General features: G+C 46.1%; 1 protein-coding gene across 1 annotated transcript in view; it reads left to right on the forward strand.

Annotated features, from left to right (window-relative positions):
• Lama3 (laminin subunit alpha 3) overlaps nt 1-12,618 on the forward strand; it is a 220,910-nt gene that overhangs the window by 205,257 nt on the left and 3,035 nt on the right. Inside the window, exons 69-73 of the mRNA XM_005355767.3 lie at nt 2,487-2,670; nt 5,205-5,345; nt 9,179-9,338; nt 9,428-9,558; nt 11,850-11,943. Coding sequence (XP_005355824.1) covers nt 2,487-2,670; nt 5,205-5,345; nt 9,179-9,338; nt 9,428-9,558; nt 11,850-11,943 — 710 coding nt within the window. The remainder of the gene's footprint in view (nt 1-2,486; nt 2,671-5,204; nt 5,346-9,178; nt 9,339-9,427; nt 9,559-11,849; nt 11,944-12,618) is intronic.

Consider the following 12,618-nt stretch of genomic DNA (forward strand, 5'->3'; position numbering starts at 1 on the left):
CAGCTCCCCACCACCTCCCACCCCAGCTCCTCCACCCCAGCTCCCCCACTGCAGCTCCCCACCACCTCCCACCCCCAGCTCCTCCACCCCAGCTCCCCCACTGCAGCTCCCCACCGCCTCCCACCCCAGTTCCCCCACTGCAGGTCCCAGCATTTTCTCCCTTCATCATTTAGCATGGTGACCTGCTCACAGTCAACCCTGATACCTTCTCATCCAGGTAACATATTGGAAGGTGAAGTGGGATGGGAGTGGGGTAAGGAGTAGAAAGCTGGTCATTACAGTATTAGTTATTTTTCTCATCTATGATAAAAACAAGAAAGAAAAGTCATTTGACTCATGGTTTGCAGGCACAGTCCATGTGGCAGAGAAAGCAGCAGGAACATAAGGTCACATTACACCCACAGTCGGGAAGCAGAGAGATTGGTGGCTGATGGGCAGCTCACCCTCTTCTCGTTTAGTCAGGGATCCCAGCCCATGGAGTGGAGCTGCCGACGTCCAGCCAGTTAAACCTCCCTGGAAGACGCCCTTGCTGACATGCCAAGGGTGTGTCTCTAAATCACACTGGCATATGCACTCATAAACTACCCCAGTCCCAAATGTTTTAACAATCATGTCTTCAGAAGTTGCCAGCTCCGGTGTGAGCTGTTGTCCTCATCCAGCTTGCGTCCTAGCTGTGTTCCCACGGTCCCACGAAGCTGGCGCTGTCACTTGGACCCTGCAGTGAATATGTGAGCGTATGCTCTTGTGCTCCCTTTCCTCTGGCAGGGGGACTCCTGGCTGCTCTGCCCTGCTCCGCTGGTTCCAGTTCCAGGAGGCGAATCTACTGCTGCCTTTTTGAAATGTTAATTAGCCTTTTCTGCAAAAAGACTGCCTTAAGAAATAGCTCTGGGAAGCTAAAGTCAAGCCTGAAAGCCGAGCCCACGTCTGTGATGTGCTGTGTGTTCTGGAGTGCATCCCAATAGTCTTTTAAGTTGGCACAGGCAATCAGACACGTCAGGAGAAACATGGAGCTGTGGGCCATCTGGGCAATTCATTTAACAAATATGGGTTCTTCCTCATCTTGAAGAACATTGCCCTCTAGGAAACTTGTTTGTCTGATGAACAAATGTGAATCTTAGACTCACAATGTTGAAAAGCAAAGAACTAACAGCATAATGTTGTCATCAGATTCTACTTCTGAATTATTCATTTCCTCCTTAACTCAATTTAGTCACTATATTTGTTGAATGTGTACTATGCAGTAGAACCTGCCCATATAGCTACAGTAGCAAGATGAACTTGGTCTGGGTCCTCTACTGGGTATTAGACATGAACCGCAGGGAGCCAACACAGACATCCGTTGATGCCTGCATCTCTACTGCCTTTTCATATTGTCCTAAATGAACCTGTTGGTGGTCCCATGCACCATAGATAATTCTATGGCTGTATTTCCGGGGCCTAGCACAGTCCCTTCTACCTACTGAACTCTCAGTAAATGTTTGTTGTTTGGTTAGCTGGCTTGATGAATGGATGAATAGGAAGTTTTCTTGGCTTGATCTGAAAATGATATTAAGCCATCAAGTAAATTAATACTAGCTTTCAATTATTGGCTACATAGTATGTTCTAATTCCTCTTCCAGAACAGTTGAGGTCTTGGGGTGGGGGGAGGCAGAGAAATGGGGAGAGCACTCCTGTCCCACTCACCTGATGCCCAAATCACATTCTCATTATTCAAGCTGCCCATGTTCCTGCTACCACCTCCCTCCCCATGAAGATACACAAATAAAAAGCACATTCACTGGGTATAAACAGTTTATATTAGTGAGGGTGTGGCTCCGCTTGCATGAGATACCTAGAGCAGTCAGGTCCGTTGAGACGGGGCGGGGGGGGGGGGGGGTAGCCAGTCTCTAAGCAAATGAAGAATTGGTTACAGGGTAGAGTTTGTGTTTCACACCAAGAGGAGCTATATAAATGGTTGTGCATCATTATGAATTAGCACAACCCTAATTAACTGGACACTCAGAAGTGATGAAGATGATAAATTTTAGGACATGTGAATTTTACCATAATTTTAATGTTGATTTTTAAAGTACTAGCATATGCTAGACTTCTTGCCATATGCTAGGACTTATACCACTAGCTAAACTTGCCATAGGAAATCTGTGCAACTCCTCCAGAGGTGCTCAGGAAACTGTACTGACTGTATTAACAGCCAGTGTGCTCTGACTTCTGGAAGCCCCTGCATCTTTAGGGAGTGGGCTCACCTCCACTCATCTTCTGAGCTGCAGGAAACTGAAAGCATCTATTTCCCTCCATTGTCCATTTCTTTCCTTTTTTTTCTATTTATTTATTTATGAAAGAAAACATCTCACTGCTGTATACCTGAAGACATCTCGGCAGCCCAGGTTGGCCTCAAACTTGTAATCCTCCTGCTCCTGGCCCCTGGGAACTGGGGTCATAGGCCAGCATGCCCAATTCTTCTCTCCTATCTTTCTCTTTATCCACAGGTCACAATTTTCCATGGACATAAAGACAACATCTTCCAAAGGGCTGGTGTTTTACACAGGCACCAAGAACTCCTTCATGGCTCTTTATTTCTCAGAAGGACATGTCGTCTTTGCTTTGGGGGCAGAAGGAAAGAAACTGAGGCTCAGAAGCAAGAAGAAATACCATGACGGAAAGTGGCACATGGTGAGAGCTGGGACTGTGTGAAAATGGGTTAAACATCTTGAAATAATCCAAAATCCAAAATTGCCCAAGATACCAAACATTTTGAGAAAAGACAGAGTACCTTAAGCAGAAAATGTCACTCCTAGCCTCTTTAACAGATTATAGTCAAAATACTAAATATATAGAATTTCTTCCTCTCTCTCCCTCTCTGTGTGTAACCATATTGAACATGAGTGAATTTTGTGTTTAGACTTGAGTTCCATTCTAAGATGTCTCATTATGTATATATGAACATTCCAAAAGCAGAAAACAGATTAGGACACTTATGGTCCCAAACGTTTCAGAGAAGGGATCCCCAGTCCACACTTCCAGCTGGTGCAGAATTTACTGCCTCGGTCACCAAAGTGAAGAGTCTAGAATTATTCCCAGGAACCCTGGCATATGTAGAGGGAGAGTCTGTGTAGGTAGGGACACTGGATGCCCAGCATCTTGGGACAGACTGCCATACACACATGAACCATGTTGGATGGCAGTCTGAGTGTCAAGACAGACTCAAATCATTACTTCTGTGATCCCATCCCTGACTACCTGGACTTCACGGTGCCCCAGCTTACTTCCCATCCCCCTGGACTTCACGGTGCCCCAGCTTACTTCCCATCCCCCTGGACTTCACGTTGCCCCAGCTTACTTCCCATCCCCACACACGGGACCGCTCCTCTTCTCAGAGCTCGCTCTTGGGCCTCTCTCTGGGTACCTAGTATTCTTTAATAAACAAGCAGAAAGCCTTCTCTCACTGCATCCCTAGTATTCCAGCTCTAGGCTGAGTTAAAAGCATACACTAGAAAGGAAGCCATGCTTTTCTGATGATGGAACCCAAGTGACCTGATGAGTTCCACTCATTAATACCCAACAGATATTAATACCCAACAGATATTGAGTGGGCTGCTCTCTTGGCTCACATAAACATCTTGACTGTAATGTCAGATACTAGACTTCTGGGGAAATGTTAGTCTGGCTGGACCATAGGAAGTCGGAGTGAGGGTACTATTTTAGTTAAAGTAGTCAGGAAAGGCTCCTGGAGGAGGCAGCCACCACGGGAATTCATGGGACTGGTGCTGGGGTGAACTCAGTGAGCAGACCACAACATTGTAAGGGACAGGACTGGGGGCCTGGGGTGGGCAGGGCTCTGATAACTTAAGCTTCAAAGGCCAAACTAAGGACATATAGTGCTGGCTGTAAGTATGTATGCGTTTATGAATGTATTATTTAGCGATGCTAACATTTGAATCTAGGGCCTCATAGACCTCGGTAAGCACTGTACCATTAAGCTATAGGGTGTCAGCTGCTTATGCTGACCTTGACTCTGTAACCCTCCTACCACAGCCTCCAGAGAGCTGGGATCGCTAAGCTGTGCCTTCAGCTATGGCTAATTCATTCGTTTATGAGATGGGATCTCACTGTACAGCCCAGGCTGTCCTGGAACTCACCAGGTATTCCAGACTGACCTAGAACTTGAGATCCTCCTGCATCAGCCCAAGTGACTAGGAATAACAGGCATGTGTCACTACACCCAGCTGGGCCTTGGGATTCTATTACAAGTGTCTCTAAAGCTTTTGAAGCATCTTGAACTGGTCAAGCACAGACAGGAACGTAGTGACTTTTGCAAAAACTCTTTGACTAGACTGGGGCAAGAAGAGAAGTAGGGAAAGCAGGGAGATGTTGTTGCCCTTATCTGGGGGCCGAGGTGGGAGTGGGGAGCAGTGGGGTCCAGGACATACGCAGAAAGAAGAACAAGACAGACAGCTGCATGGCTGCATGTGAAGTGACCCCAAGGGAGGAAGTCAGTGCTGCTTTCTATGATTTGGACCAGTAGCTGGGCTAAGGGCAAGGCAGGGAGGGAAGAGAGAGACAGAGACAGAGATACAGAGAATTGTTTGGGGATAATTTAGACCTCTACTGATGGCATTGGAACCGCGAGTCCCATCACCACTGAGAGAGCAGACGAGGATTCAAAGTCGTAGCCAAGAGAATGCTTGCCCCTGGTGACGCAGGAGGAATGTCCAGTTCCTGCTTGCTCCAGAGCCTCGCCCTGGCTTGCCCTGCCCTCAGCTCTGTGCAGACTGTTCTGACCTCAGTCAGCTTGTACCTCGTCTACCTCTCTAGACCCCTCGGATCCGTCTTTAACTCAGCTTTCGTGGCAGCTGTTGAATCTCTGACATGTTCTCATGAAACAACGGTCACAATGATAAACAAGAAAAGACTTTTCCCTCCTTGTAAAGCTACTGAAGGATAGAAAAATGGTTTTTTATATTTCCAATGACCACTATTAAAATATGGGTACTAAGTTGGGCCGTGGTGGCACATGTCTTTAATCCCAGCACTCAGGAGACAGAGGCAGGCGGACCTCGGTGAGTTCGAGGCCAGCCTGGACTATAGAGTGAGACCAGGCCAGGCTCCAAAGCCACAGAGAACCCCTGTCTTGAAAAAATAAAAACAAAAACAATGTGGTACTAGTTAACAGAGGTAAACTTTTGACTCTTTTCTTTATTGTAAAGGTTGTGTTTGGACAAAGTGGAGGAAGGGTGCACCTGGTTGTGGATGGGCTAAGGGCCCAGGAAGGCAGTTGGCCTGGAAATTCTACCATCATCCCCAGAGCACAGGTTTACCTGGGGTCGTCACCATCAAGGAAGTTGAAGGTAAAGCTAGAAAAAAAAAGTAATTCTCATTATAGTTGTTATTACATGAGACATTGAAGACTTCAAAATTCTTTGAATAACTGTTTGACATAGCCAGTGTTCTCAAAGCCACAATGTGCCCGCTCGACACTCCCAGGCTTATGTATAAGGTCTAGGCTGAGACACGGGTGTTTAAGAAGTGACCATGGGGTTATCTATGGCATTAGAAACATGACTCTCAGTTTCTCTTCCGGGGAAAGGGACAGGGGTGTGTGCTTGTTGATTTATTATTTCATGTGTGGATGTTGTATTTGTATGTATGTCTATGTACCACATATGCACCTGGTACCTGTAGAGGCCTGAAGAGTGTATCTGGTTCTCCAGCAACTGGAGCTATAGAAGATTATGAGCTGCCATACGAATGCTGGGAATTAAATCTAGAACTCTGGAAGATCAGATAGTACTCTTAACCGCTGAGCCACGTCTCCAGCCTGAGGCAGAGGTTTTGGGGAAGATGATGTGTCCCAAGCTTTGGCGGTCTCTGCTGCCTTTGCAAAACCTTAGCAAAAGCATACACTTCCTCCTTCACTGCCTACCAACTCACTGTTGAATTGAAATGTATTTTAAAGGACCTTTTATTTTCTCTCATAAGTGGAAGCCCAATGTCCGTGATCATAAATTATAAATAGCCACAAACATGAGTTCATGGAGAGGAAGCAGCATCATTGGAGTCAGCTAGATGCTTGGCCCATCCTTGTTCCTGTGGAGAGAGGAGCTTGCAGGGAAGTCAAGATGGATTTAAGAAAACATACTAGCATTGGTGTGAAGACACACTATCATTGGTGTAGAGCCAAGTGTGTTCCCTTTCTAACCAGAAAGCCCCAAAGAGAATTGAAGAAGAGGAAGAAATGCTTGCAGTAAATACTGTGCCTGGTGGGGTAGGCGTCTGTGCTCGATCTCTAGCCCCAGATGGAAAACACGAGGATGTCTGCAGACCACATGCATCATACTGTTCTTCCCTGAAATGACAGTGTTAGCCCAAGACTCGAACTAAGCTATGTTGAGAATGTCCTGACACCAAAGACGAGTTACAGTTGCTGTCCTTGTCAAGTTCAAAAGGGCCACAGCCCTCTTGTTTGCTCTCTTCCTCTGTCTCTCACTCACCCTGCCATAGTGCTGACTGCCATAGTACATAGGACATAGGGGTGTCCTATGTACCTGACCTTGTCCATGCCACTTAAGGTCACTGGTACTGTGAGCAGCTCAGGTCTAGGGGTTATCCTTTACCCAAATGCAGCTTTGGCCCCTTCCTCAAGAGTTGGGGAAATGTTCTGGTGTGATGTTTGTTTGCAATGAGCTAGGGAAGGGCCCAAGCTTGAATATGGCCTGGAAAGATGTAAGTAAAGCAGGCTTTGTCCACCAGCTTAGACTTTAGTGCTTCAGGGTAATCCAGCCAGAGCTGGGGTAGTTGCATGGAGTACAACCTGGCCCATTCTTTGTACCAAAGTCACAGCAAAGAATAAAATAGCACTTTGTACTATATTTATATGAAGTATCTTTTTCATGTTTATCATAAATACTACATACCATATTTATATAATATGTAATATGGTATCTATGGCATATGATAAGGGGTCCTGACTGTTAACACTACATTACTGTTAACACTACAATACTGTTAATACTACATGCCATATTTATATAATATGTGATATGGTATCTATGGCATATGATAAGGGTCCTTACTGTTAACACTGACTTTTCTCCATCCTCTAAACCCATTTTCCTCTCAGGAAAATCACAGGTTTTTCAGGGGTGATTAGAGTATTCCTCTGACCTTGATAGGTCCTATAAACCTCACTAATGACACCTAGCTTCCTAAGTGGGGCAGACAGACAGCACCTATTGATAATATTCTATTTAAAGAACATTTAGTTGACATACAAAGTGGTTAATTTTACTATAACATGGTTGCTTGGCCATGTTGCTTCGGGCCTGTGGCAAGGCAGGACATCACAGCAGGGAATATCTAACCCTGCAAGGCTACTTGCCTTCTGGTGGCCAGGAGCCAAAAAAGTGAGGTGAGGACCAAGATGGCTTGGGTGAACATGCCAGCAGTGACCCCACTGCCTCCTAAAGGGTGAACAACCTTCCAGTAATGCCATTGGCAGGCTTTTAGCATGGGCTTTGGGACCTTTAAGATTCTCTGTAAGAATATAAAATCCAGTAGAGGTGCTGACCAGCAGAACCGCAGCCAGCCTTGCGTTTTGCGGTTGGGTCACCACCTGACCTGCAGTGTCTGTACTTGGTTTCAGGTAAGGATTCGGCTGTCTAGCGTGATAAAATGAGGAAAGGTGCTAGGCACTGCCCGTTTCTGTGAAGTGCCTGACAATATGACAAGAGCCGCTTAGGGAAGGGAGAGTTTGTTTGGGTTCACAGTTCTGAGGTGCAGTCACTATGGTAGCGAGAGTGTGAGATAACTGGCACAAGAGAAACGGTGAAACGGCTGCGTTTCTATGGGTGAAGACTTTAACCTGTAGGATGGTGCAACTTACATTTAGGGCGGATTTCCAACCTCAATTTTCCAGTCTAGAAGCTCTCTCACAGGTATGCCCAATGGCTTATCTATTAGATGATTCCAGATCTTGTCGTGGTGACAAAATTAGCTGTCAAAAAAAAATTGATGAAGAGAACTTTCCAGCCACCTGCCACCAGTACCATGTGTATCTCTAAGGGCGCCATGCTCCTTAAAATTACCTGTAAAAAATTGGGGATTTTGTAAATGTATTGTGAGTTTGGCAAATATACTACTGTTCATTGTTGTAATATGAGTGGTGGTAGGCTGTGTCCCGCCACCAGATTAGCTTTACCCAAAATAATTACACAGAAACTGTATTCTTTTAAACACTGCTTGGCCCATTAGTTCCAGCCTCTTATTGGCTAGCTCTTACATTTAAATGATCTAACCCATTTTTAATAATCTGTGTAGCCCACGAGGTGGCTTACCAGGGAAGATCTTAACCTGTGTCTGTCTGGAGTGGGAGAATCATGGCGACCGTCTGACTCAGCTTCTTTCTCCCAGCATTTTGTTCTGTCTACTCCGCCTACCTAATTTTCTGTCCTATTAGAGGCCAAGCAGTTTTCTTTATTAGTTAACCAATGAAACAACAGACAGAAAGATGACCCTCCTCCATCAGTTCATTCCCTGGACGGTGGGTGTGCACGCAGTGAGCTTCTGCTGTTTACGGCAAGGTACTGCAATCCTCAGAAACCTACATCCGGATTGGGAACTCTTGCTCCAGGCCCACTTCAGACAGTTGGGGGTACTCCACAAAGGCATTGATGAGGTGTACAGTATCTCCTTTGGAGTCCACACATCTGTGGTTTGTTGGTAGTGCACAGTATCTCCTTTGGACTCCACGGCATCCGTGGTTTATTGGTAGTACACAGTATCTCCTTTGGACCCCACAGCATCCATGGTTTATTGGTAGTACACCAAGCCTAACGACATGGAGAGCCATCTTGCACTTGACTATTTTCAGTCAGCTGCCTGGCATTAAGCTATCCCGCTGGCTCACAAAGCCCTAAGAAATGGTTTGTGCCTACAAAGAGTAGTGAGATATTTAAACTGTGAGGTGTAATTTCCCTGTGTTGCAGCTCTGTCTGTGTGAACCAGAGTCATGTTGAGACTCCTTGTTCTTATGTGAGCACAGACTAGCAACTTCCACCCCCACCCACTCCTAGCATTTGGTTAAGTGGCACCTCAAACTTCAACACCCACAAGTCTCTGGTCGACCCCTCAACTTTTCTGGAAAGCACACGCCATGAACTGTTTATCCTCTGCTTCATTACAGAGCCTCCCTCAGCACAGCTTTGTGGGGTGCCTGAAGAACTTCCAGTTGAACTCAAAACCCCTGGGTCCCCCCTCTGCGAGGTTTGGAGTATCTCCCTGCTCAGGTGGCTCTTTGGAGAAAGGCATTTATTTCTCCCAAGGAGGAGGCCATGTGGTCCTGGGTGAGTCTGTAAGAACTGTAAGTCTGAAGAACTCTGTCTTCTTTCTTTAATTATGGGTGTTAACTGTTTCTTGTTCTTTCTTTTGGAAGACAATTCTGTGTCCTTGGGCCAAGAGTTTCAGCTCCTTGTCAGCATTCGCCCGAGGAGTCTCACTGGGACCTTAATACACATTGGAAGTCAATCTGGACAGCGCTTAAGTGTTTACATGGACACGGGAAAGGTATGCTTACCTGGGAGGGGAGAGAGAGCCAGATCTCACTAACAGACTCAGCAAGTCTGAAGTTAGGGTACAGGTGGAATCCAATATTATACCCAAGAAACCTGGAATTTTATTATGCCAATACCTGGAACCCAATAGTATACCTGCTTTGGAGACTCTCTACTTTTTTATTAGCGAGTCATGTCTCATAATTCCTCTGCTTCACCTTTGAAATTGAGAAACATCAAACAAATTGAGATGAATTCTAGAGACAACACTTAGTTATAGGTTCCTGGGGAAGCTGCTCAAATTCTTTCAAACCCAGTTTCAGGGTCTATAAAATATAGATATAACTCTACCATCTGGGTACTAATCAAGTCAGACATTGCTTCACTTCTGAGGTCAGACAAGAGTGGGTACATTGGTGTGGCTGCAGACAAATGTGGCGAACTCTCGATCCTAGAGCTTTTGTCAAGAACAGAGGAAATGCCGTATACCCCACCCATGGTTTTCTTCCCCTCCAAGACTACATCAGGTCACATCCATTGCTAGTGCCCTGAGCCCATGGAATCTGCTCTGGACCCTCTGCTCGCTCGCTCTCTCTCGCCCATGGAATCTGCTCTGGACCCTCTGCTCTCTCTCTCTCTCGTCCATGGAATCTGCTCTGGACCCTCTGCTCTCTCTCTCTCTTTCTCTTTCTCCTCTCTGTCTCTCTTTCTCTCTCTGCATTTTTGTGCTCTGGTCTCTGTGGCTAAGCTGCTGACTGGCTACCACACCATCTCTCCCGTGGCTTTTCATGGATTTTTCCTCCAGCAATTCTTTTGCTGCCTTGCGTTCCTATCCCTCACGGGCCCAAGTCAATATCCCATTTTCAACAACCACATTTTATATCTTTGAAATGAAATTCTTTCAGAAATCTTCTCTGTAGCTAAGGGCTTGAGTTAAAGATGAATGTTGTACCATTTTCTTTCATTTAGCTTTCTACAGTTTATTAAAAATGGGGAGAATGTCCCAGATGACAATAAAATGGCTCAAACTCCTAGAATACTTTTTTTTCCTATTTCTAGGGATCAAATGCAGAGTCTCTGAACTCTATGTAAGGAGTCTATTTCAGCACCATACTCTGGTCCCAGCCACTATGTCCTGTTTTTGAAGATTTTAATCAGCATATGATAATTATGCACAATAATGGGTTTCCTAATGACATTACTATGAGTGAACATAATGAATTCAGATCATATTTACCCATGATTCTCTCTGGGCCCCTCCTACTTTCTTCAACTTTCTTGTCTTTTTGGTTTGTGGGACCCAGGTAGCTGAGCTGGTTTTGTTCACAGGGCTCATTGGTGAGGGATATTTGCCAGGCCATAGACAATCTGCCAGTGTATAGCCCTCTGAAGAAAATGACACTCCTTCCCCAGCAGCCAACAACTGCCCGTAGATCTTACTCACGCTGAAGTTGTAGACATTAAGTCAGTGTGAGTCTCCACCATGCAAAGGAAGAAGCAATGCCTGCATGGGTGGTGGGCATGTGGTGGCTGGCTTTTCAGAGGAGGGCTTTAGGGAGGGTCTTCAGTGACCGCCTCCAAAAAGGAAGTGACACCAAGAAGACGAAATCAAGACTTGGTGACCTTCATAACTGCAGGGACATTGGTTAGCTCAAAACCTGCTTGAGAGTGGCCTGCCCCATGCGGCTACAGGCAAATCAGAGATAAATTATTTATAAATACGCTTATTTTGCCTTCTCCTTTTATTCACCTTGACTCAACCCTTGGAATTCCTGGAGGAGTCTCCAGCCTGCAGAGTGGGAAGGTGGGATTCTGCCTACAATGTGCCAAGTGCCTGGTACCTGACACATGTCCTGTCCAGTACAGTCTGTAGCCTAATGTCCTGGATGAGAGCCCTGTGATGTACCGTGCTCTTGGGGGGGATTACTATGATTGGCTGGTTCTTGCAGCAAGGTGTGGACCTCTGCCACATTTTTGCCTTCCAAAGTTCAGGTGTTTTTGTCGGCAGAGGTACTGCTGCACAGGAGCTGCTGAGGAGAGATGGATGTCGTCAGGAACCTCTGAGGACTTGGGGAGGCAGGCAAGCATGGCTGTTGCCAGCTATCTAGGCAGGACCTGGGTTTGTAGTTTGGTTTGTTTGCCTGGAACGAGTGAGCAAGGAATTTTTGGAAGCTCTGGGCATTGTGTGGTCACCCAGTACAGGAGTTGGGAGCCAACATCCAGCATGCTACTGGGGAAGAGGACAGGGTAAGCTGGCCCCACGAGCCCTTCTGGAGGAAATAGCCAAATGTTTCTGTGTTTCAGGTCACAGCCTCTATGAACAGTGAGGCAGGCGGGACCTCGACATCAATCACACCAAAGCAGTCTCTGTGTGATGGACAGTGGCACTCAGTGACAGGTATGGCACTGGTAAACTTTGGTGCAGTCCATCCACTGGAAGGGTTGTGCTGGACCAGGTACTAGAGCAAGTTCTCACCCCCAGTTTCCTTATCTGTTTCCAACCCCAGCTGTGCTTAGATTATTTTTATGGCTGTTTCCTCTAGTTCCCCATGTGCTGTGTTTGGGGTGTGGAAGCTTATGGAGGATTCTGGTCAGCCCAGCCCTGCTCAGAAAACTGATCAAGCTGCTTTAGTGTTTAGGGTAGTAACAGCATTGTGGTTTAGGTTTGGGCTCTGAATTCCATGGGAACAACAACAACAAAAAGTCAAGTTTCTGGGGATAGCCATATGACTTAGTGGGTGAGAGCACTTCTTCCTCTTCCAGAGGACGTGAGTGTGATCCCCAGAGCACACGAGTGTTACAGCAAGCTGCATTTCTAGATCCTGGTGATTTATGCCCTCTTCTGGCTTCTCTGGCACTGTACGTACAAACACATACACACACACACACACACACACACACACACACACACACACACACCACCCCTCACAAATTTAAAAAAGAGAAACTAGCTTTAAACCCCATCCCTTACTATGGGCAAGTTAGTTATACACTCCTTAATGCTGTTTTCTCATTTGTAAAATGAAGATAAAAATGGTGTAGGCTTCTGAAGGGTAAATGAAGGAGTGTGTAT

Source organism: Microtus ochrogaster, chromosome 18 (assembly GCF_000317375.1).
Source record: "Microtus ochrogaster isolate Prairie Vole_2 chromosome 18, MicOch1.0, whole genome shotgun sequence".
Classification (NCBI taxonomy): domain Eukaryota; kingdom Metazoa; phylum Chordata; class Mammalia; order Rodentia; family Cricetidae; genus Microtus; species Microtus ochrogaster.